Source organism: Acanthisitta chloris, unplaced genomic scaffold (assembly GCF_000695815.1).
Source record: "Acanthisitta chloris isolate BGI_N310 unplaced genomic scaffold, ASM69581v1 scaffold25010, whole genome shotgun sequence".
NCBI lineage: Eukaryota > Metazoa > Chordata > Aves > Passeriformes > Acanthisittidae > Acanthisitta > Acanthisitta chloris.
The window spans coordinates 16,052-38,173 of NW_008653713.1; the positions used below are offsets into that span (position 1 = coordinate 16,052).

The 22,122-nt window shown below is 43.3% G+C and overlaps 1 protein-coding gene across 1 annotated transcript; it reads right to left on the reverse strand.

The window, feature by feature from the left end:
• Positions 1-18,190: 18,190 nt before the first annotated feature.
• Positions 18,191-21,524, reverse strand: RPS21 (ribosomal protein S21). Its single transcript, XM_009082187.1, has 5 exons — positions 21,429-21,524; positions 20,138-20,201; positions 19,328-19,399; positions 18,434-18,489; positions 18,191-18,253 (listed from the first exon to the last, which is right to left on the reverse strand). Exons 1-5 carry the CDS (start codon positions 21,476-21,478, stop codon positions 18,244-18,246), a joined length of 252 nt encoding a protein of 83 aa, XP_009080435.1. The 5' UTR covers positions 21,479-21,524; the 3' UTR covers positions 18,191-18,243.
• Positions 21,525-22,122: the final 598 nt, after the last annotated feature.

A 22,122-nucleotide genomic window follows, 5' to 3' on the forward strand; every position in this document is an offset into this window, starting at 1 on the left:
TGGATTTGTCCTTCAGCTTATACTGCAGCTCTATCAGTGTTGGATCCTGCCCTGAGTGTAGTACAGGACCATCACAAGTATTGCACAGCACCACCATTCAGTCTCAGTTCCTTGTCTCAGCTCTCCTACTCAGTAAAAAATATGTGGAAAAAGCCAAGTCCATCTAGAAAAATAGTATTATTTAAAATTGAAGATGTGAAATAAGTGAGACTGCAAAATTCTTTTTACTAATGGAAAAAAGCCAAGGCAAGAAACAGCAAGGAAGAGCCTAGTCACCTGAAGCTACAGGCATCACTCAGACAGCTGTAATGTAGCATGGACATGAAATGGATGTGAAAGTACAGCCTGCAGCTCTCCAGCACATCCAGAAGGACCAGGACCCATCCCCCTCTGTTTTGGCAGTATCAAGTGACATATCCAACCATGGCTCATAAATCTCAGCTAACCAGGGCATTTCCTTAGGCCCCGTATCTTTGTTTAATCACTTTCCCCTAGACCATGCTGACTTTCTGAGTCTGGCATGCAACAGCTCAGCAGTTCCAGTAAATGACAGGAACAAACTCACTGGCCTGATATACCACCCCCACGGCCTGATATACCACTCCATGGCCTGATGCCCCACTCCCACGGCTCAGGCTGCTGCTGCCTTCACTCACACACAAGAACAGGCATCTGCACCACCCTGTGAGCTTCAGCAGGGCTTGAAGCAGTGCCCCAGACCGAGCCTGCCTGGACAAAGGGTCACTGTTCGATACATCCGCCCGTGCGGTTTAACATGCACCATCTACCATGCTGACAAAGATTAAATGAGTCATCCTTTTGCAAGCATTTAGCTGGCCAAACGCAATCTCATGGGGATCTTTGATTGTAGCTCAAGCTACTTAAATCTGTTCTACATTGGATTCCTGTCAGCCCAAATGGCTTCATTTAAAACGTATGTTGGGGTGTAATCGTGACTTTCAAAGTGATAAAACCCAAAGGTGCTCGAATACTCAAGGTGGTACAGATGACTTTTCATGAAAGCTGCTTCAAGATGTTAGCCAAGCAGGCTGCTCTTCTGAGAGAGCAGGAATCTGACTGAAAATGCACCTCAGTTAGATCATGTCTGTCTGATACTAATCCATGGGAAAAAGCTGATATTAGTACAAGACCCAGTAGCTAACAGTTTAACTTGTCCTTGTCTGGGGACTGTTCTTTGAGTTTTCAGCAAGCGCCTGCTATTAAAATCCTTGTGCTGTAAATAGTCCAAAATCAACTACAATTTTAGCCTGTGACTCAAGGAGAATTTTAAATAAAGTATTTTAAAAGCAAAACAAAAGATGCTTCACTTTCATTTCTGAGTCATAAAACCAGCTGAGTGTGGGTTGGGGGAAGGGACATGAATTCACCTACAGAAGTAACTAATGAGGCAGTAGCTTATATTTCATGGAGCTTTAAACATGTTGGCCATGAAGCTCCAGAGGATACAGTGTCCCATGCAGCCTGACATTTTCCATCATCAGAAGACTCTGGCCTAACATTTAAAAATCAGAGGTTGGTGTTTGCATGGGATAATAGTTTAATCTTTTTAACAATGAAACTGCCTGGCTGGCAGCAGTGGTGAGGATTAGGTATTAAGATGCATTTTTATGAATGGGGACAATCAGTCAGAGCTGTCAGGATGGCTTTGTTGGGATTACCAAAGTAATATCCAGAAGTGAAGGTGTTCATAGGAAACCAGATGCCAAACACAGCAGGGCTTGGCATTGTGGCAATTAGCAAACAGGTGAAGACTCATTACAAAAGCAACTCACCATGTGCATACACAGGCACACAAATATTTGCAAACAGGAAAAAAAAAAGGCAAAATATACTGTCCTCATGTCAGTTTCAGAAAGCATCTAGTATAGATCTGTCACTTGCCCCAATCCCACTGGCTACCCTAACCCATGCTGAATATTTACACCAACACAAACACATTAAAAGTGATGCCCTGTGTGTTAATGAACACCACACTAGGACGTGCTGAGCTACTTCTACATGCAAAGGACTCATATTTGGTCAATAAAGTGTCTGGGTAGTTATGTCACATTTGCCTCCATACCTGCTATCCCCTTGAGAGAATGTGCTTGGAAGGGGCTGAGCCATGGGCAGCAATCTCAGCCAAGAACAGCCATACCAGGATGAGGCGGAGAAACTTTTGGACTCTAATACTCCTGGATTGTGTCCTTTAGACCAGTTCCTGAAGCAGGCATGAATTCCTGTGGGATCTCCCCACTCAATTAAAAGACATCACACTTGTCTGAGCACAAGTTGATCTTTCAGAACACCTGGGGGGGGGAAAAACCTACCCTAGATGGTACAAAAGGGATATTCTAACTTGCCTCCATACCCAACAGTGCAGCAAAACCAGAAACACATGAGCAGGGTGAAGTCAGCACACACAGGCAGACACTGTCTGTCAGCAGCACAGCAAGTGGCCCCTACAATTAAGTGCATAGGCTCTGTCTGGTTCTGGCATCATTCATTTCTAATGCCTGCTGCCATACAAGATGCTGTAGGTGAAACTAAACCTGGAACACTGTCATAATATATCATTTTTATCCCAATATCTGAAGAGAAAGGTATGCTTATGGTGGAATGTGACAATTTAAGTGTTGTTCCTGTCAATCTCCAAAAGCATTTGCAGTCAAACTGAGCTGACCAAACCACTTTACTCCATTTGAAAATTTATGAGTAATAAAACCAGTGTTAGATGATGAGCAGAGGAGACAGATGATACTGAAATGAATTAGCATGTAAAGTCTTGGGGACTTATTATACCTCCTCATCCTGCAAGCAGCTGACCCTTGTAATATTTTGATATATGTGGTCTTGGTTCAGGAAAACAGAAGAAAGTAGAAACAGTAGGAAAAAAGTGGTGTCTGAGCATGTCTGTATTAAACAGTGTGAAACACTGGGGTGGAGGCAGGGAAGAGGAAAGGTTAGTACAGGAGAACCTGATCCCTTTGGGGCTTCCCTGATGGATGATGTGCAGAGCTTCTCCACCATGATGTAACCAAACAATTCCCATTATGTGGGTTACTGACTTTTCCTTCCCTCCCCATTGCCCAGTCAGCCTGGGCAATGCATGCAAGGAGCAGAGAGCACACTGTGTTCACAGCATGTGCACTCCCATCCCCACACACCCTTTTTCCACGTGGGAAGCCTGAGGGAGGCCAAACAAAGGGATTTTTCAAATTTTATGTACTGTAAGTACCACAGCTACAAACAAGATGAAAACAGGACCCAACCTCTCTCTCTCCTCTCAAAAAACACTCTTGCAGAGGCACTGCCTGTGCCAGTACAGTTGCACGTCCTTTATCTTTGCAAACAGTGTCCTCAGCTCCCCATTCAGCCTGTTACATCTAACACAGGATTTAGTTAATCATACACAGCAAGAACACAGCCCTCTTTGTCACAGCCCTGCGGGTGTAAAAGACTATTCAGGCAATGGGTGGGCATCACTTGAAATTATGACACTAACGAGGGTCAAACACTCCTTGTTTCCCTTCCATTAGTCACATTGAGCCTGTGTAACACAGTGGAAAACCTGCATCTCCAGCCTCTGGGCACCAAGCAGGGCAGTGCCCACAGAGGGGACGTCACGATGCCAGGGCTGGTCTGCAGACATGGGCAGGCTGGAGGCAGTGACATGTGGCCAAACACACTGTGACTCTGGCTCCCTTCCCCAGCAAGGGACACCTGTGCATGGCACCAGAAGACTGGGAGAGGGTTACTGGCCCAGCAGTCACTCCAAGTACACTTGTCTTGGAAGGGAACTTAACACATCTGTCACCACTGCTACAAGGTTGTCACTGAAGCTGGTGCCTTGGGAATGCAGAAGTCTGTATACACCTGTGCCTGGCAGCACACCTCCAGCACAGAGCAGATGGAGTAATTTGAATTCCTACCACAAGCTGTTATGCAAACTGCAGTGTTGTTTCATCCCTTGTCTTCCTATGCTTTTGGCATGGGGCTTAAATCCTACAGTAGCATTGGAGTTTGATGTAAACTCTACCAACCTTCTCTCAACCAACTACATCATGATATCTCAGCTTCTTAAATCAATATCTTCTGGAAAACTTAATTATTTGGTCTGCTAAAGTGGCAACAACTCAAGCAACAGTTTCTAAAAGTGCCTCATTTGGGACTGAACCTCAAAGCAGCCAAAACCATTCCACAGATGCACCCCACGTTGCTTGGATTCAATCACAAATTGCATGGGGAAAGCTCAAGTCATGGTGGCCTGAGGTAAACCCAAAGAGGACATAGTGACATTAAAGTTGTGTTTCCTACACTCCCTTAATGGTGTTTTCACAATCAAAACTCAGGACTGAGCTTATGTTGGTGTGGGCTGGTAAATGGCCACAGCCTGCCCTGTGTGGGCTGACCTACTGTCATCCCAGGACCTACAACAGCCAGAAGAAATGTGCGTGGGCAGAATTCCTGCATCCACAACTGGCCTCAAAAATCAGATAATATCATGGGAAAATACAGGGATGACCCTGGGGAAGCAATCCTGTATCCCCAACAGCCTTCTGGAGAGTGCCTCTAAAGCTGTCACCATTGCATGCAATGCCACTGGTTTCTGTAGCTGCAGTAAATGCAGATTTGGCTGGGAGCTGAGTCACAAACACTGCCTGGAACTGAGCAACTGGAGGGGGGGAAAGGTATATTTTACCAGCCAACTGTATAATTATCAAGGGTATTAAGCACCGTGTGCAGCTAATAGAAAAGCTTTCGATTTTCAGAACAAGCCATTCCCTCTGCTCTGTTTATTGGAAAGACTCAGAGAACATTACAGGAGCACAACTCATTCCTGGCAGTACCACCCATACTGTGGGATGGGATGGAAATGCCACCAGCCTGGGTACATGCTCTCTGCTATGCTCCCAAGGGAAAAAGTGGACTTTTAAGAATTGGGCAAGATTCCTATTATGGAGAGAATTCCCTTGGTAGGTTTGTACTACCCTGTTACCATAGTTGGCATTATGTCATCCCTCTGACCCCCGTGATGTGCAGGGGGAGGTTTTGGTGCTCTGGAAGAGGGCAGTGCTGAGCCCTGTGAGATCTGGGGGAATCTCACACTCCCCTGGCACTGGAAGCTCTCCAGGGAGATAATGCTGTCACTGTAGCACTGCTGACACAGCATTTCTTTTCAAATCTAAACAGTCCTTCATCATCCAAGAAAGCATTTCACACTGCCCAGCCCAAACATTTTAAATAAAACACCGTCCTCTCCCTGCATCTTGTTTAAGATTCTCAACTTAGTTTTCATTAAGGTAATGAACTCTAGTGGTTTTTATCTGCCTTTTGGTTTCTGGGACATCTTTGGGGTGTACATCAAGTATTTCAACTACAGCTTTGTAGAAATGCAGTTTCTAAAAAATGCAAATGGAAAAGGAAACTGCAAGTAAAACATCTGATATTGCAAGACATGATAAAATCAGGGGAGCTGGCAGACCTGGCAGGCTGCCCTCTCCTCCTCCATCCCTGGCCTATGTCCCTTTGTGAATTGGCCTTTGTTTGCTACAGATTCACTCTAGCGGTTTCTCACACCAGAAATTAAGCCCTATTGTTTCTAAAAAATGCAAATGGAAAAGGAAACTGCAAGTAAAACATCTGATATTGCAAGACATGATAAAATCAGGGGAGCTGGCAGACCTGGCAGGCTGCCCTCTCCTCCTCCATCCCTGGCCTATGTCCCTTTGTGAATTGGCCTTTGTTTGCTACAGATTCACTCTAGCGGTTTCTCACACCAGAAATTAAGCCCTATTTTATCCAAACCTGGCCCAGAGGGCCTTTGGCTCCCAGCCAGAACATACATAACATTTCTTTTTATTTGCTCTTCCTTTCTCAGTCTCTTACCCTTCAGGGTTCTGTTACTATTTTGTTAAAAAAAATCTTGCATTTTACTGATTAAAGCACTTACTTTCATGTTGATACATTTGTTTTGTAGTGCCTTTAGGGTCATAAGGAAATACAGATTATTTTGGATTTCAAGGAAACTGGGAGAAAGCTGGGGAGAAAAAGGGATATTATCGAGCATTCCTTTGGGACTGAGACATGGGCACTGATATTAGCCTGGTGATGATTCCAAGCTGGGGAGGGAAATGGTATTTGGAGAAAATGAGATGGCCTGTGATGTGCCTGTGATGGGCTGAGGGAACATGCTGTTATCAGCAGGGCCATGCCAGAGAACGTGCTGTGTGTGTGGTGGGACATGGGGACCTGTCACAGCTGCTGTCTGGGAACAGGCTACATCACAGTCCAGTGACTCAGCCAGGGCTGTGTGTCCTGAGCCCACCACAACACACACTGCCACTTCCCTTAGTGCCACAGCTTTAAAATCACAGGCAAAACAGCACCAAATGAGCTGGTCTCAGCACAAGCCTTGCATTCCAGAAGGGAGGCAGATGCCTGACAGCAGCAGCAGTCACTCCAGATCATGCCTCTGCCAGATGTAGTTGGCTGCATCTGGCACACAGGCACAGCCAGTCTGGGCCAGACCTCTTCTCCCACCTGAATGTGTCCATGCTGCAAGTTGCTTCCCACAGGACTGTTCCTCTCCTGCTGCAGAGCCTTGGTTTCATGGCTTTGCTCCCAGTGAACTTCTAGGCTGCTGGTACAGAGGCAGGCACAGAGCCCTTTGCTGCTTTGCTGCTGCCACAAGAGTTAAGGAAACATCAGGTGAGGAATCTCTAAATGGAGACTGAACTAAGCAAAGCTAAACTCACCCTCTTAGCTGGGTATAAATGTAAGGGGCTTCACAGTGAGATGGAAATCTGCATCTGAGAGTCAATGAATTCTGTCCCTCATCCAGGAGGTCTGAGATCAGAGACCTTTCTGGTCAGCTCACAGGTACTGCCACCTTCCTAATTCCCAAAGTTTGGGGAATGCAGTGCCAGTGGAGTCATGAGCACCCCAGAAAATACTTACTGTCCCCTGCACACTCACTGTTTGCAAGCATCTGTGCACCTCAGGGATGTCAACACCTTGCTCTGCCTCTGCTCTAGCTTTCTGGCTCTGGTTGCCCTCAGACACTCAAAGACATAGGGTGAAATCTCTAAGGGAGGAGAATAACCAAAATCAAATGCAGAAATTTTACAAGATTGTAGGACAAGAAAGGTTTCCTTGAAGACCTAGAGGTTTTCCTTATTTTCTCAGTTCCTTCTTATCTAGTTTCCATTTCCACCTTCAAGTTCTCTTTCCTGACCCTAGAGATCTGTGTGCAATCTGCTTCCAACAGATAACTAGCTCCCACCTAACCCTAACTGAGCCCTTTCCCTTCCTTCTGTCCCACCTGTGAGATGAGACCTTGTGCAATTGTCTGGTTGTTCCCCCTAAGGGCTGTCTGCCCTTGTCTGATAAAACCTGGACCCTGTCAACATTTGCTGAAAAGCATGGAAAAAATAGCTACATCTACAAAGAGCTCGAGCAGATTAGAGAACAGTGTCTTTATCCAAATCTGGAGTCAATTGTCTTTTTAAATCAATTTAAACTGAAATAAGATCCATTCTTCCCTTGTTCCCACTCCAGATATCAGCTGCAATCACAGGACACTCTGTCTTGCACAGGCTGGAGACCACAATGTGCCTCTGACACGAGTACTGGGCAATTTATCACAGGAGATTACACTCGAGGGTGCTCATGTGACTGGGATTTAACAGTCAATTAAATAACACCAACATTTCTAACAAAGGAGCTAGGATTAAGGAAGGACTCCAAAATGACTCCTTTTCCTTCCCGACTCTGATGCCAACCTTGGGAATCTCCCCATTATTAGCCCAGATGTTCAATTAAAGCCAACCGGAACAAATAAAATTGCTTCTGCAAAGTCACTACAATGGGAGTCAGACAGTCAGGTCTGCCCTCCAGGCAGTGTGTAGGAAGCTGTCCTGTGCCTTGGACTTTATCAAAAGGATTCCAGCCATGTGCTCAGTGCAAGTGATTATGCTGTTGCTGCTCAGGTCATTTCTAAGGAGCAGACAGGGAAGTTCTTTTCAAGATTAACCAGTCCCAGACAGTGCAGATGAGCACGGTGCTGCTGATTACAAAGGACACATCCAGCTGTGGTTGCCCACATATTTACTAAAAGCACGTGGCAATGCAGTGCTTGCACAGTGATCTGAATGTCTGGGCCCCACAGAGCATATAAATACACAAACCCTCTCCCTTCCCCATCTCTTCCAGCAGGCAGCAGTGCCTCCCTCCAGATCTCAGTGTGGCTTTCCTTGAAATTTCCCCCAAGTCATGACCACTGAGCACCTCTTAGTCTTACCAGCTGCTCACTCCTTCCTTACCCACTCCTCCTGCCTGAATGTGCCCATTGCTCCTGCATTTATCCTTCTTTATCCCTACTTAAAAGCAGACATTACAGGGGAACCAACAGACCCATTCCAGATGCCCAGATGATCTCCTGTTCTGGCAGCATCAGCTCCAGTTCTGTGGTTTTCTGCTCTTTATCTAACTACCATTTTATGAGGTGACTTCATCATCTACTCCTTGTTCTGTGATGTCATTCAAAAATGACAACAGTGGAGGCAAAATCCCCTTGTGCTCTTTTTGGTGTATTGGAAACTACCAAACTGTTTGCTGGAAGAGACAAAATGTGGCCAAAATCCACAGATTTTCCCCTATTAGAGTTGCTAGAATAATAGCAAGGTCATGACTCCCTCTCACTCCTCATGATTGCTGCAGCACATCCCAAAAAGGGATGGCTGACCACAATACAAACATTTTTTCCCATGCAGCAGGAAGGAGTTGTTGAGAAATCACTTGGAGCACAGTAGTGTCTGCCTGACACTGTACTTAGGACCAGCTCCTTGCTAGGGATGCTCATCTTCTCACGTGTACATCATTGAGCTGTAAGGTCCATTCCAACCCTTAAAATTCTATGATTTTTAATGGCAAATCCATCCTTTTCCATAACAAAACTGTGCATTTTTTTCCAAACAGTAAACGGGTATTTTCTGCCTCCTTTTCATTAGGCCATAGTACCTCAAAACAAATGCTCGAGGCAAAACTAGAGTTAAGATACATAGATGACCATGTCTCATGTCTTCTTCTCAAGTAATCTTCATCTGCCAATATACAGAGGAGCTCTGCAGTGGCAGAGATGACACCAAAAAGGTGACAGTGACACAGCAAAGGTGATGCTATCCATGTGTGTGGAGCTATCAGGTGTCTACTTACAAGTCCCAGGAGAGACACTGACACTGTCTTAGTGAAGACTTTTCATATTCCACCAGGCACTTAAAAACCAGATCCCAAAGCCAACATCTGTATAACATCCATACTTCTGGCATGTTGCATCTGCCAATATATGTTGCTTTAATTACCAGTGCATTTTCCAGCCACCCAAGTGACAGCCAAACAAGTAATTTGGGGCTGTTTGTCAGAATAGCAACATGTTCTGCTCCTTCTCCCTAGGGCCACACAGACATTCAGAACCACAAACATTTTCCAGGAAGTAGTGACTTTTGGGAACCTGGAAGATAGAATGGAAGTCATTGATCAGAACAAGCAGCTGTAGATCCCTTGAGGCGACACACAATGCAGCAGGGGATGCTGCCTGACACTCTGTTTAAATTGGGTGGATTTATGAGCTCCTCTGATAACAACTCTTATCTGGAGCTGGAATCAGACACCGCCCCCTTTGCTGGAATTTCTCTTGGTTTGTTCTGTTCCCAGCTCTGAGCTCTTCTGGAGAGTGTCTGAGCCTTTGTCTCTTGCAAATTCATGAGGATGGGAATCTGAGGCTAATGGTATCCTCTGAATTTGCATTAAAGGCTTCATTGACCTTAGAGATCCAAGAAGTCTTTAGGCTGGGCCAGAGCAGTAGGAGCAGACACGGCAGCTACAGCTTTGTGCCTTGGAATGGGTTGACAAGGACCAGTCCTTCGTGCAATTCATGACTCCTGGGTCCCAACTACTGATACAAGAAAGGGGTGACTGAGAGCAGGCTCCCCATGAGCACTGCTTTTTGCATTTCTGAGTCTCTAAATACCAGAGGCATTATCTCAAGCTGCAGAGCATTGTAAATCAGAGTAATTCTTTCCAGCAGTCAACTTTGATATGACCCTCCCTCTCATAACCCACTCCCTAAAGGAATTAAAAACACTCAAAGGGTCCTACCCCCATAAATGGTACTGGATTCAGAAAGAGAAAAACGACACTATTTTATTTGCATGTGCAGAAAATTGGTGGTGTAAAATTTCTCTACTGAATAGAGGATAAAACCAGAGGTTAAAATAGTAAATTAGGGCACTTCTGGCTCAACTCAACTGAGTTCAGTTTAGCTCTCCTTTAAAGTTTATACTCCTTGTAGAAGTTATTTAAAGAACTGTGGCACCTCATACTGCAATTTCTGAACACTCTTTAAACTGATCCAAAGCCTCCTACATTTTTAATCACATTCATTTGAGAGATGGGTAAATTTTAGCAGTCAACAGGTCTTGCTCAAAACAAACCTCACTGTTGGAAGGAGAAACTAGGTCTCCTGAGCCTTGGTCCCAGTGCTCTAGTTTTTGGAATGCCTGTGATGCACACTTCATGGGAAGCATGCCAGGAACAGCTCACTGCTCTGCAGAAACAAACAGCATATCTTTTTTTTTTCTTTCTTTCGTGTTTATTTGTTCTTTTTTAAGGCACTGAAACCAGCGAGGACTGAGTAACAGAGAGACATGAGCCATAAGGTATCTGATGAAGCAACACACTTTGAGATTTTTTTTCATAACCATATGGAAAGCTGTTATACATATATGTGTATGAGACTTGCCTGGATATTTAAAGTTTTCAGGGAATTATGATTTAAGGCAGTGAGTCAGCACTGTTCTAGCTGAGGCAAGGATTAACCTTCCTGTCAGGATAGTCTCAAACCACCTTGAAAAAGAAAACCCACAGAGATAGGTGACAAATAACATATTTTGGATAACACAAAATCTGCATCTGGAGCTTTAAGACCAAACCAGATTTCAAGCAAGATCAGAGGTGAACATTGGCTGGAGTGTCACTGGCAGGCAGGTACATTGCCACCTGTCCCTCACCTGCAAAGCCTCCTGTTCCCTGGACAAGTGCAGCATTTGAGAGGAGGTCAGAAAAGGCTTATAAAATTGCCTCCCTTTAACCTGAAAAGATTTTGTTCCCAACGTGGTCACACTTGTACCAATCAGCAAGAGGCAACTGCTGGGATGCTAATTCCCTCTGTAACCAAGACCCAAAGCTTGGCACTGTTATCTTCTGCAGGAGGATGCAGACTCTCCAAAGGCAGTGCTGTGTCAAGATGTGTTGGGTTCCCAGAAATATGAGCTCTGTGTGCAATGATCAAGCTTCATCTCAGGTAATATACTTCTCAGCCTGAAAGCTGCTTCCTTAATCTCCCTTTGTAGTTCATGTTTTAATCAGCACCATCTGGGATTAGCTTCCTTTTATTTCCTTATTTTTGGGTACAGGCAGTCTTAGATCCTCAGAGTTTGGTCAGCCTGCTTGGAAACTCTTCCAAGTTTGAGATTACCAGCTAATGCACTGGAGTCTGGAATGATGGTTCCAGACACTTGACAGCAGACACAAGACAGCAGCAAAAGTGATCCATCAGCAGACACTGAATTTAACTGCAGAGTCAACTTTTTAAGGTTATTTCCTCAGCACAGCTGGCTCGTGGGCTGCACAGTCACAGTCCATGCTTGGCTGGGTGATCCAGCACAAATGACCCCATTTTCCCAGGAATGCAGAGGGAGTTTGCTGGGAGCATAGCTCCATTGGCCAGAACAGAAATCAGCCGTGTAAATCCCTTTCTTTTAGCCTCAAAGAATTAAATCCCCAGCCTTTCTAGCCCTTGTAGGGGAAAGAACTGAATGAAGCAGGGACAAGCAGCAAGGAATGATCTCTGCCACCTCCTCTGTGCACTACGCAATTTATTTTGAAGTGCTATTTTTACTCAGCCTGAGACATTTGAAACACTTTGCCTAGAGCATGAAATATCACATTTCCCAGCTCAATGGGCAACCTGTGTAGAGTTGTGCTAAACACCCTATGAAAACACTGTTCTGTGAAACAGAACACATAGTATCTTGGGATTTTTGCTCAACCTGACTTACCTGACAGGCATTGCAGCTCATGAGAGGATGACAGCCTGAGGAATTTCACATCAAGACATAAGTGTGCTGGCTTTTGGTATTCATTGATGGATGGATCAAGGTGCTTCTCAGGACTCTGGTGCCCGGGAAAAACTGTGAAAAGATTATTGCATTTAGTGTCAGATAAGCAAGAGCTTAATTTTGAGGTATGTGGTGTGTTCCAGCACACAGTTTACAACTGGCTCACTAAAATGCAAAGTAAACTTGCAGTAACCCCCAATCAACACCCCACAAGCCTCAGCTCCTCTTGAGAGAGCATCTGAACTAACAGATAACATATAGCTCTGGGGCTCCCACAATCTGCAGTTTCATCCTGGTATTATCAGGTGTCTGACTGATGGCCACAGTCTTGGAGTGCCATCACTTTCCCAGGTGAGAAACATGGATAAACACACACAAGTCCCCACAAAGCTGACACAGGAGAAGCATAACACAAACCTGAGGCATTGCTGAATCTCATCAGCAGTTGTAGCATGAGAAGTTTTGGGACCTGTTGGAGGGGAGGAGAACTGTGCCAGGTGCTTGGTGGTGGCAGGAGAGTCCCTGGGGAGAGACACAGCTGGTTCTGACTGTCTCCAGCCATCCCACACAGGGCATGGCTGGGGTCACGGTGGGGAAAGTGGGAGGAAGAGTGAGTAAAATGGGTGAGAGAAATACAAATTTTATTGTGAGGGGCAGCCCCACGAGCCCTGGAGCTGGAGGTCAGGGAGCTGCAGGTGTTGTCTGAAGCTGAGCCTGGGAACAGGGGGTGGTTGGGGTTTCTCACCATCCAACTCTGCTTTAATAAGCAATAAATTAATTTTCCTGTTTTGCCCACAGTGGTAATTGGTAAGTGATCTCTCTGCCATCACCCACTGCTTTTCCACCCTGTTTTCTGCCCTGCTGTGCAGTGAGGAGCAGCTGGGTGGGTGCTGGCAGTGAGACATGGTCAGCCCTGGGACTGCAAAGAGCAGCCAACACTGCCCCCAAACCCAGGAGCCCCAATCCTCAGCAGAACAGGCATCTACCTGCTCTTCTGCACACTCCCAGTCCTGCAGAAAGAAACTACAGAACAGGATTTGTTAGCAAACTAAAGCTCAGGTGTGTATGCTTCAAAATATTCTTGGTTCAGCCTGACCACACTAGTTTTGCTCACTATCAGCTATCTGAGAACAGATGTTAATACCTTTTTCATCATAATATATTAAGAAATTTCCCACAATGACATTATTAATTGTTCTTAATTCTTAAAATCTCAGTACCTGCAGTTTCTATTGAGGATTTATCCAAGCAAATTCCTATTTGATATTAAACAATAGTGTGTTTCCCAGCAGGAAAAAAATGCCTAATTACTTTACTCTGTTTTTTCCATGGCTGATTAATCCAACCCACAGGGAAGTTGCCTCCCCTGGGATGCCTCAACACAAACAGCCATAAATGAATTAACCACAATCGAACCCTCCCTTAGCCTGTTCAAAGCAATGTTTGCAGCAGAAGTGTATTTATCTCTGTGTATCACTATGAGTGACAGCAATTGAACAAAACAAGAGGTGGGAATAGACAGCTCTCCATAATATCCAGCTGAAAAACAAAATTGCTGCCAGATCTAGCGGAACTAGATTATCTCAATCCTCTAGGTAGGCTTTCAGCAGCCTCCAGCATCACCACATGCTTTAGGCAAATAAACTGTATCCCACACAGCTGTCCCAAGTTCCTTTCTGCAGGGAGCACTCGTGAGCCAGCTCTGCTCCACACACTCCTTGCTCTGGAGCTTGGGCCAGGCAGCAGAGCAGCAGGAAGGGGTGGACACATGTGAAGGCAAAGGACACTCTCAGCCTCTTTTATTTCTCTTCTGACTCACACTGCTCCTCTCTGCAGTGAAGCACAAGTGATGCCAGGGAAGCACCTTCTCCTCCTTCCAGACTTGGCAGTGTTGTGCCTTTTGGCACCTGCCAAATAGGGGTGATGTTATCAAAGCTGCTGATTCTGTGCCCATGGCAACAGAAAATGCAGTGACCTCCTCACCCTGGCTCTCTGACCACAACAGATTTACAGCTGAGACTGGCTAAAGCAGCTTTGCAACATGATGTAGTTGATTAGAAGAATGTCAAGGCTTAAAAGAAGGATCAGTATTATGAGACATCTAAATGTTCCTACCAAAAAAAAAAACCCCAGGTGTTTTCAGGAGTAGATTGGCTCTTGTCTGAGCAGCAAAAATTTGGCCAAAGACACTAAAATAGCCCCAGTTAAATCAGATGTCTTTAGGATGCCACTGCCAAGTCCTCGTAAGTAACAGCAAAGAATTTCACGACTTGGTGCAATGTAACCATGTAAGGGCAACTCTGTCCATCTTGTACAGTACAAGTACAGTTCATTCCCTTTCATGGCTCTCAAAGATCTGAACTATTCCTGTCCCAGGAAAACAAAGAACACTTTACATCACAATACTAGAAAATGCAACTGAAAATTGTTTTTTTAAAGGGACATATGTCCTCCCTTGTTAGGATTCTGCAGTTTTTATGAGACTCATGTGCTATTCAGTCTCATTGGTGAGGATAATGTGAACTTCAGGAAGCCTTTAGCACAGCACTAATCCATTCCCAACAGAATAAGCTGTTAGGATATGTCCCTAGAAGATCTCATGAGCTTATTTTGTCAGGAAATAAATAAAAGAGTCATTTGTTTCAATTTTTCAAAGTTCTGAAAACCAAATGGCAACAATCAGTGTTGCAAAGCAAAAACTATTCTAAATGACAACATGACTCTTAACTACTTAAACCAGGAGTGCAAATTTGGTACAGCTGTTTGCTGATGGGTTTAGATTGCTCAAGAAGACATCTGAGAGACCTCAAGTTCATCTTGAACTTTTAAGCTGTCAGTTCACTGTGCCTTATGGAGGAATTCCACTGGAATCCACATGGATGAAGAGAGTCTCAGGGGATTAGAAACAAGTCAACAGTATTTAAACTCTTTGGTAAACCAGGCATTTATCAGCAGTAAACAGTTAGTGGTTTTATTTAAAGTTCTACCCTAATGCCAAGGCAGAAGCAGCTAATTTAAGATATGTCATAAAAAAACATCAAGTCCAATTAAAACTTATCTCCTCTTACAGTGCACAAAGGAAAGTAATGAGGATTGGACATGTGCCAAACTGAAATCAATCCACTTTGGAGACTGTATTTGTCTTTCCAGAAAGTGTTTTCACAGATTTATCTGCTGGAAAAATGAATTATTTCTATGAGAAACACAACTAACAGCGTTATCCCCCTGCCTCTTTTTTTTTTTTTAAAGCATCTTTCATGGTTAACTTATATGTCAGAAGAAAATAGCTGAAAAATAAAGTGTGGGTTAATTTTTTTCCCCTGCCTGTAGTACTTAAAAAGTCTCTCCTGTGCTTTTTGTATTATTAAGTTCAACGCAAATTCAACATCAAACTTTTTTTGGTCTTTTTAGCTGAGTTTCCCCTTACTCAAAACATCTAGGAGTTTATCTTTTAAAAGTTCTATCAGCTCAGAGGAGCACTAGTAAATTCAAGTGTTATCAGTGGGAAGAGAGAATGTGCAGCCAAAGATGGTTTAGGTTATGGCAATGCTAAAAAGGACTCACAGCCTGCTGAGTTCTGACTTCTCTGCTGAAACTGCTCATGAAATAAAGGTTTGGTTATGTACTTCATTGTACCTATTGTGTCTTACACACTAAATCCTAATTTACTTTATGATTTGAAATAATACCTGATTCAAATGAAAAAAACCCACATCACACTCTAACTACACATTAACATGGCCTGATCTGCTAGGCTTAGATTCAATAGGTATCCATGGAGCCAAGACAGGATCTTCCAAAGAAATATGCTGCACTTTGACATGCCTGAGAAGGAAGAAAAATACAGACAAGGAGAAAGAGAACTACACTTGGGTAGTTCAGCCATTCTCCTTAGTTTAGCCTCTTACAGCCTCTCCTGAGAGAGGTCTGAGCCTTGTTTCCCACACTCACAGTAACTTGCAAACAAGTCAGAAAGAAGCCACATGGTGAGCAGCTCTACATGGTGAACAGCTCTCAGCATAAACAGGAAAGTATCACCAAACAGCCTCTATAACTTGAGAAAACTTTGAGAAAGCCTAGGCAGAGATTTGAGTATAGACAACTGCAAATGTTACCCTAGAGATGCCCATGCAGGAGGGAACCTCTCAGTAACTCTTGAGAACATGTGGATCAGAACACACAATCAGGACAGAATCTGTGTAGTTGTAGAAATTATGAAATTGGTAAAATGTGGCTGACAATGGAGATTTTCAGTACAATCTTATCATACTACCTCATCTGAAAACCAAACCTGTATATGACATTCTATTTAAATAACCATCAACTGACAAATAAACCTGCTGTCTGCAAATGAGATCTACCACCACAAAGTAGCACCTGGAAGAAACTACACAGCCCTTTCTCATATCCCTCCTTGCAAAACAAAAATCTGAGACATTATACCACCAGGAAAGATATCTTGCTTTCAAATCCTTGTAGAATTATAGCCTCAGTAAACCAGAAATCTCTTTTCCCAATAGAAATGCAAATTTTTTTTTTATTAGACACTTTAAAACACTGAAGTACAGTGTTTACCTCTTCTCTCTGCACACCCTTCCCCTATCCCATACCCACATCTTAGTGCCAACAGTTGTTTCTAGTTTTACACTTAGTTCAATTTTGATTGTTTCTGCAGCTAGCACAGGAAAAAAAGATTGTGGAGTGCTGCAGTTTATGGCAGTGCTAAAGGCTGTCAGGACATAACAAAGCTGTAACACTGCTGAGAGCACCATGGCCCAGCAGAACACAAGAGATTCCTGATGGTTCATTAGTGCAGCAGCAACCAAATGAGCACAGCACTTCCAAATGCAACACCAAAGACCAACATTAAGACCTGACTGGAAAAAAAAAAGGCCATAAAAAACCATATTCCTGTGTTTCTGGCATGTCTTGGCACAAAAAGCAGGAGCAAGTTCAGAGATGTCAGCAGATTCTTTAAACACTCCAGTTGGACAGTCCATCCATGGTCCATCCCTGCAGGATAACCACTCCTGTGTCCAAGCCACTGAAGTCAAACTCTGAGAGGAGCTTTCCAAAGTTTGATATCAACACAGTCTGAGCCAACAAACATCTTTCTTGCACAGTAACTACTACAGAAACTTTATGTCAGCAGAAAACCAACCAATTCAAGTTAAAACTAAACACCTGAACTACAACAGATAAAATCTTGAAGCAACTCTTGTCAAACTACACTATAAATGCTTCTGTGTTAGCTCAGAACCATGAAATGATAGAAAGAAGCCAGAGACTGGGAACCAGCAGATAAGACAGGCAATGTCAGCAAATGTAGAACCATTCAAATTTCTTCCTTCCTCCCTCAGTTCTGCTTGAAAGATAACACCTTCCCCCACCTCCATCAGCAGGTAGAGTCTATCCACCCATTAAAGGCCTTTAAAGCAATTTGTTAAAGCATTGCCAAATATTCAGATTTCTTTCTCCTTAAATTATTCCCCATTTCTCAACATCAAGGTCTTACATGAGAGCAAAAAGGTGAAACTAAGTCTCTCTCACATGGCAATCTGTTAGCACACCAGTTAGTATTCCTGGTTAGGTAGTTTTCTATGAACTCCTTTTAATAATACACTTCAAGAACGTGTCAATGGCAGAATAAATACTGTGAGTCTCCATCAGCAGAACATCCACTAAACTTTGATATCTCAATGAGAAGAATCCCCTTAGTTCTTCCAGTGAAAAAAGCAGCAAGCCAAAATGTTCCATTACAGATCAAGAAAAGGACCTGTGTTGCAATTGCAACACTTACTAAATCTGGAAGAGAAAGATGAGAGTGAATCAAAGAGTGAAGTGGAAATTCATGTGTTTCAATTCTGGCATTGCTTTACAAGCTGATTTGTTTTAAGAATTCGCAATAAGGATCTGTCTATTTTTTTAAGACACATTTCTAAGTCTTTGAAGCCTAACTATAATAAATCCACTGATGGTTATGACTTGAACAAAAAAGACACAGCATAATATAGATGTTAAGTGTTTATTTCATATCACGTGGCCCATACTGGAGTTTCTTCAGTTAGAAGTTCCTGGAAGAAAATGAAAAAACACTGTTACAAACCAGTTTGCTTCAACAGCTCAAATAAATACTTTAGACCAACAGTGTAATCAGCCTATAAATACAATGTACACATTGTCATCCTAAAAAACTGGATTTGGGCATGGAAGTTACTCCTGAAGAGTTAGAGGATAAGATAAACCATACTTACTTGGAAACAATTCCATCATTTTTTGCCAGGCGCAGAATGGAGTCGTCTGATTCCCCCTTTAGAAAGCAACAAAAAAAGAATTTTCTGAAGTGTCCAAATAATTGCTGACACACATGGAAACGAGAGGCAGCTGCAGCAGTTAGTGCTGGGAGGGAAATGCACAACTATAGATCCATATATTTTATATGCACAGATTAGTGTTTGCAAAACAAGCTGTTAATTCTTTGTTATCCTTTAGGATAAGAAATAGCTTTAACTTGATAAAATCAACACTTGCATTAAGAAGATCTATTTCTAGGTAAGCAGAATTGTGAGGAACTCTAGGAAGCTTCACACCATATCTAAGTCATGGTAGTATCATCTCCAATGATTGTAAAAAAAAAACCCTGATAAAAGCCAAGTGTTAGTATCTTAGTACATTCTTAAAACAATCCTTCATACTTCAGTGATTTAAAAAACACAAATATACATCACCCTACAAACCAAACAACTAAGCAAACAAAAAAACAAACCTAGAAGAAACTGATTATTATGAGTTAATTTGAGGCAGTGTCACAGGTTGCCCAAAGAAGCTGTGGCTGCTCCATCCCTGGAAGTGTTCCAGGCCAGGATGGATTTGGCTTGGAGCAACCTGGGCTAGTGGAAGTTGTCCCTGCCCATGGCAGGGCAAGTGGAACAAGATGAGCTTTAAGGTCCTTTCCAACCCAAACCATTCTGTGATTCTATGAATTCATTCATGTCTTCACTTTACATTCATAAACCCCACAGAAGGTCTTGCTCCAGAATGAGCTGAAGGCACATTGTGTTTCCAGAGCCAAATATACATCTAAATAATCACTAATCACCACAAAAGGAAGCACAATCACTCACTCTGGAGGTCAGGAGAGCACTTACCATTCTCCGGATGGGGCCACAAATGGCATATGTCTTGAACTGGCCATTCACTCTGCCTGTCACCTTGTCAACCTGTAATTAATTACAGGCAAATTACTGCACACAGATCCTCAGGAATCTTCCATCACACTTGCCAAGCACACGAAGTTAAAAACTGTAGAAAAACACTTGCAGTATTGACCAAATAAATAACCTCCAAAAACTCAAGGCAATTACTGAAGTTAGAAAGTCAACTACAGATGAACTTTTCACAGCAAATTTAGAGTTAATTACACAGTGCAGCTATAAAACTGAGAGAGTCACAGACAGAATAACAAGGGGTAGCTAAAGGAAAAAAAATATTTGAGTTCTGAACAAATGGAAAAGTTCGATGTAAAGTTTATTTGTGGATTTTCCTGCCTTCGGTATTTTTTCCTGTTTCTTTTAACCAAGGTCAGTATCATGGAAAATTGAACTGAGGGGGGAACGGGACAGACTTGTTACACAGGTAGAAAAACACCCAAGTTGAGAGACATAAATTGTCTCACTTTCTCCAGCTGCTGAGAAATCCAGCAGGAAAAAAGACTAAGAAATCTGAATAATGAATTTAAACAGTGAACTCTCTAATACCAGGGGGTTTGTTTCCATGTTCTACTTATCTCTGATCCTTTGAAAACAAGAAATAGGGACCACTGAGGAATGAAACATGGTGAACAAGTAAAGCATTTGTATTGTCATTTACAGGAAATCACAAACAAAGCATTTTTTAACATTATTTTGGTTTTAGTCAGATACCACAATATCATCATACACTTCTGTTAAGAAACTGACCTCAGAAATATTTATCTGAATGGAAGCATGATCCTTGGCACCAATGATTCGGTTGCTAGCAGAGCTAAGGAAACAAAAGGAAACAGTGACAATGACCAAAAAATCCTACTAAAGTCAAGTCTACAGGCAAATTAAAACTGCATAAAAATTTAGACAGTAACAGTTTTAGCCTTCAGTACTTAGAAAATTCAAATGCAGCTTTAAGTGCATTTAAAGGAAACATTCACTTGGTAGCACCATACTAAGCTGCCAACTATCTCTTCACTTTGGTTTCTGTATGCTCAGTTCACCCTCAGCAGCAAAGGCCTTCAAAACACAAAGATTGTTATTTCCTTTTCTAAAATGCAGTAAATACAGCAACTAAGTTAATTCATGAGCATGCAGTTTCTATGCCTTTCTCACTGGGAGCCATTACAACTGTCAAAGACATTCAGGTTGTAAACCAGATTTGACTTAAACCTATGAAAGTGCATATAAATGGTTTATTGTTCAATGATTTTTTTAACATAAACACACTTAGAAAAAGCTTCTCACTGTCCATTTACTACAATGCCCAAAGAGCCATTATCATGTGCTATCAAGACAAGATGTGATTATTTAACAGGTTCAGCTGAGCTTACAGCACAGTCATTGAAACACTTGTAAACTACACTCATATTGACTTCTGATATGAACTGTGAGGGTGCTGAGACACTGGCACAAGTTGCCAAGAGAAGCTGTGTCTGCCCCATCCTCGGGAGTGTTCAAGATTGGATGGGGCTTGGAGCAACCTGGTCTAGTGGAAGGTGTCCCTGCCCAGGGCAGAGGGCTGGAATAGGATGACCTTTAAAGTCTCTTCCAACCCAAACCATTCCATGCCTTATATGCACTCACTGCCACTACACTACAGTAGTTTTGGAACAGGAGATGCAGAGTGCTCTCCTCAAATGCAGTCGTTGCTTCACATACTTTACGTTAGGTACTTAGAAAAACAGCAACTGTTAGAAAACTGATTTTTTTTGGGCTGGAATAGGATGACCTTTAAAGTCTCTTCCAACCCAAACCATTCCATGCCTTATATGCACTCACTGCCACTACAGTTTGGTAGTTTTGGAACAGGAGATGCAGAGTGCTCTCCTCAAATGCAGTCGTTGCTTCACATACTTTACGTTAGGTACTTAGAAAAACAGCAACTGTTAGAAAACTGATTTTTTTTTCTCCAAAAGAGTATTTGCTGCTACGAAAAACCTCTTTGCACAGGCTGCACCAGCCCCAGGTCAGGCTCCAGCCCAGCCCCTGGGGTACCACTCACCATTTCCGAGGGACATAAAGGTCCACGAACTCCCCAGCGTCGTTCTGCATCTCGTCTGGGTCCTCACTGAGGCACAGGCACTAAGCAGTAACACCTGGAATGTTACACAGAATATCCTGAGTTGGAAAGGACCCACAAGGATCACCAGTTCAACTCCTGACCCTGCACAGGACACCCCAAAATCCCACCATGTGCCTGGGAACGTTATCCAAATGCTCTCTGAGCTCTGTCAGGCTTGGGGCTGTAACCACTGCCTCAGGGAGCTGTTCCAGTGCCCAAACACCCTCTGGGGGAAAAACCTTTTCCTAAAGCTCTGCCAGGGGAGGGTTAGGTTGGATATTAGGAAGAGATTTTTACAGAGAGAGTGATCACACATTGGAATGTGCTGCCCAGGGAGGTGGTGGATTCACCATCCCTGGAGGTTTTAAGATGTGACTGGACATGGCATTTAGTGCCATGGTCTAGTGACCACGATAGGATTGGACTCAATGATCTTAGAGATCTCTTCCAACCAGGCTGATTCTATGATTCTAATCATAGTATCAGGTCGGAAAAGACCTCTGAGACCATCAAGAACCTATGACCTAACACCACCACATCACCCAGACCATAGAACAGAACCACAGAACCAACCAGGTTGGAAGAGACCTCAAAGATCATCGAGTCCAACCCTACCGTGGTTACTAGACCATGG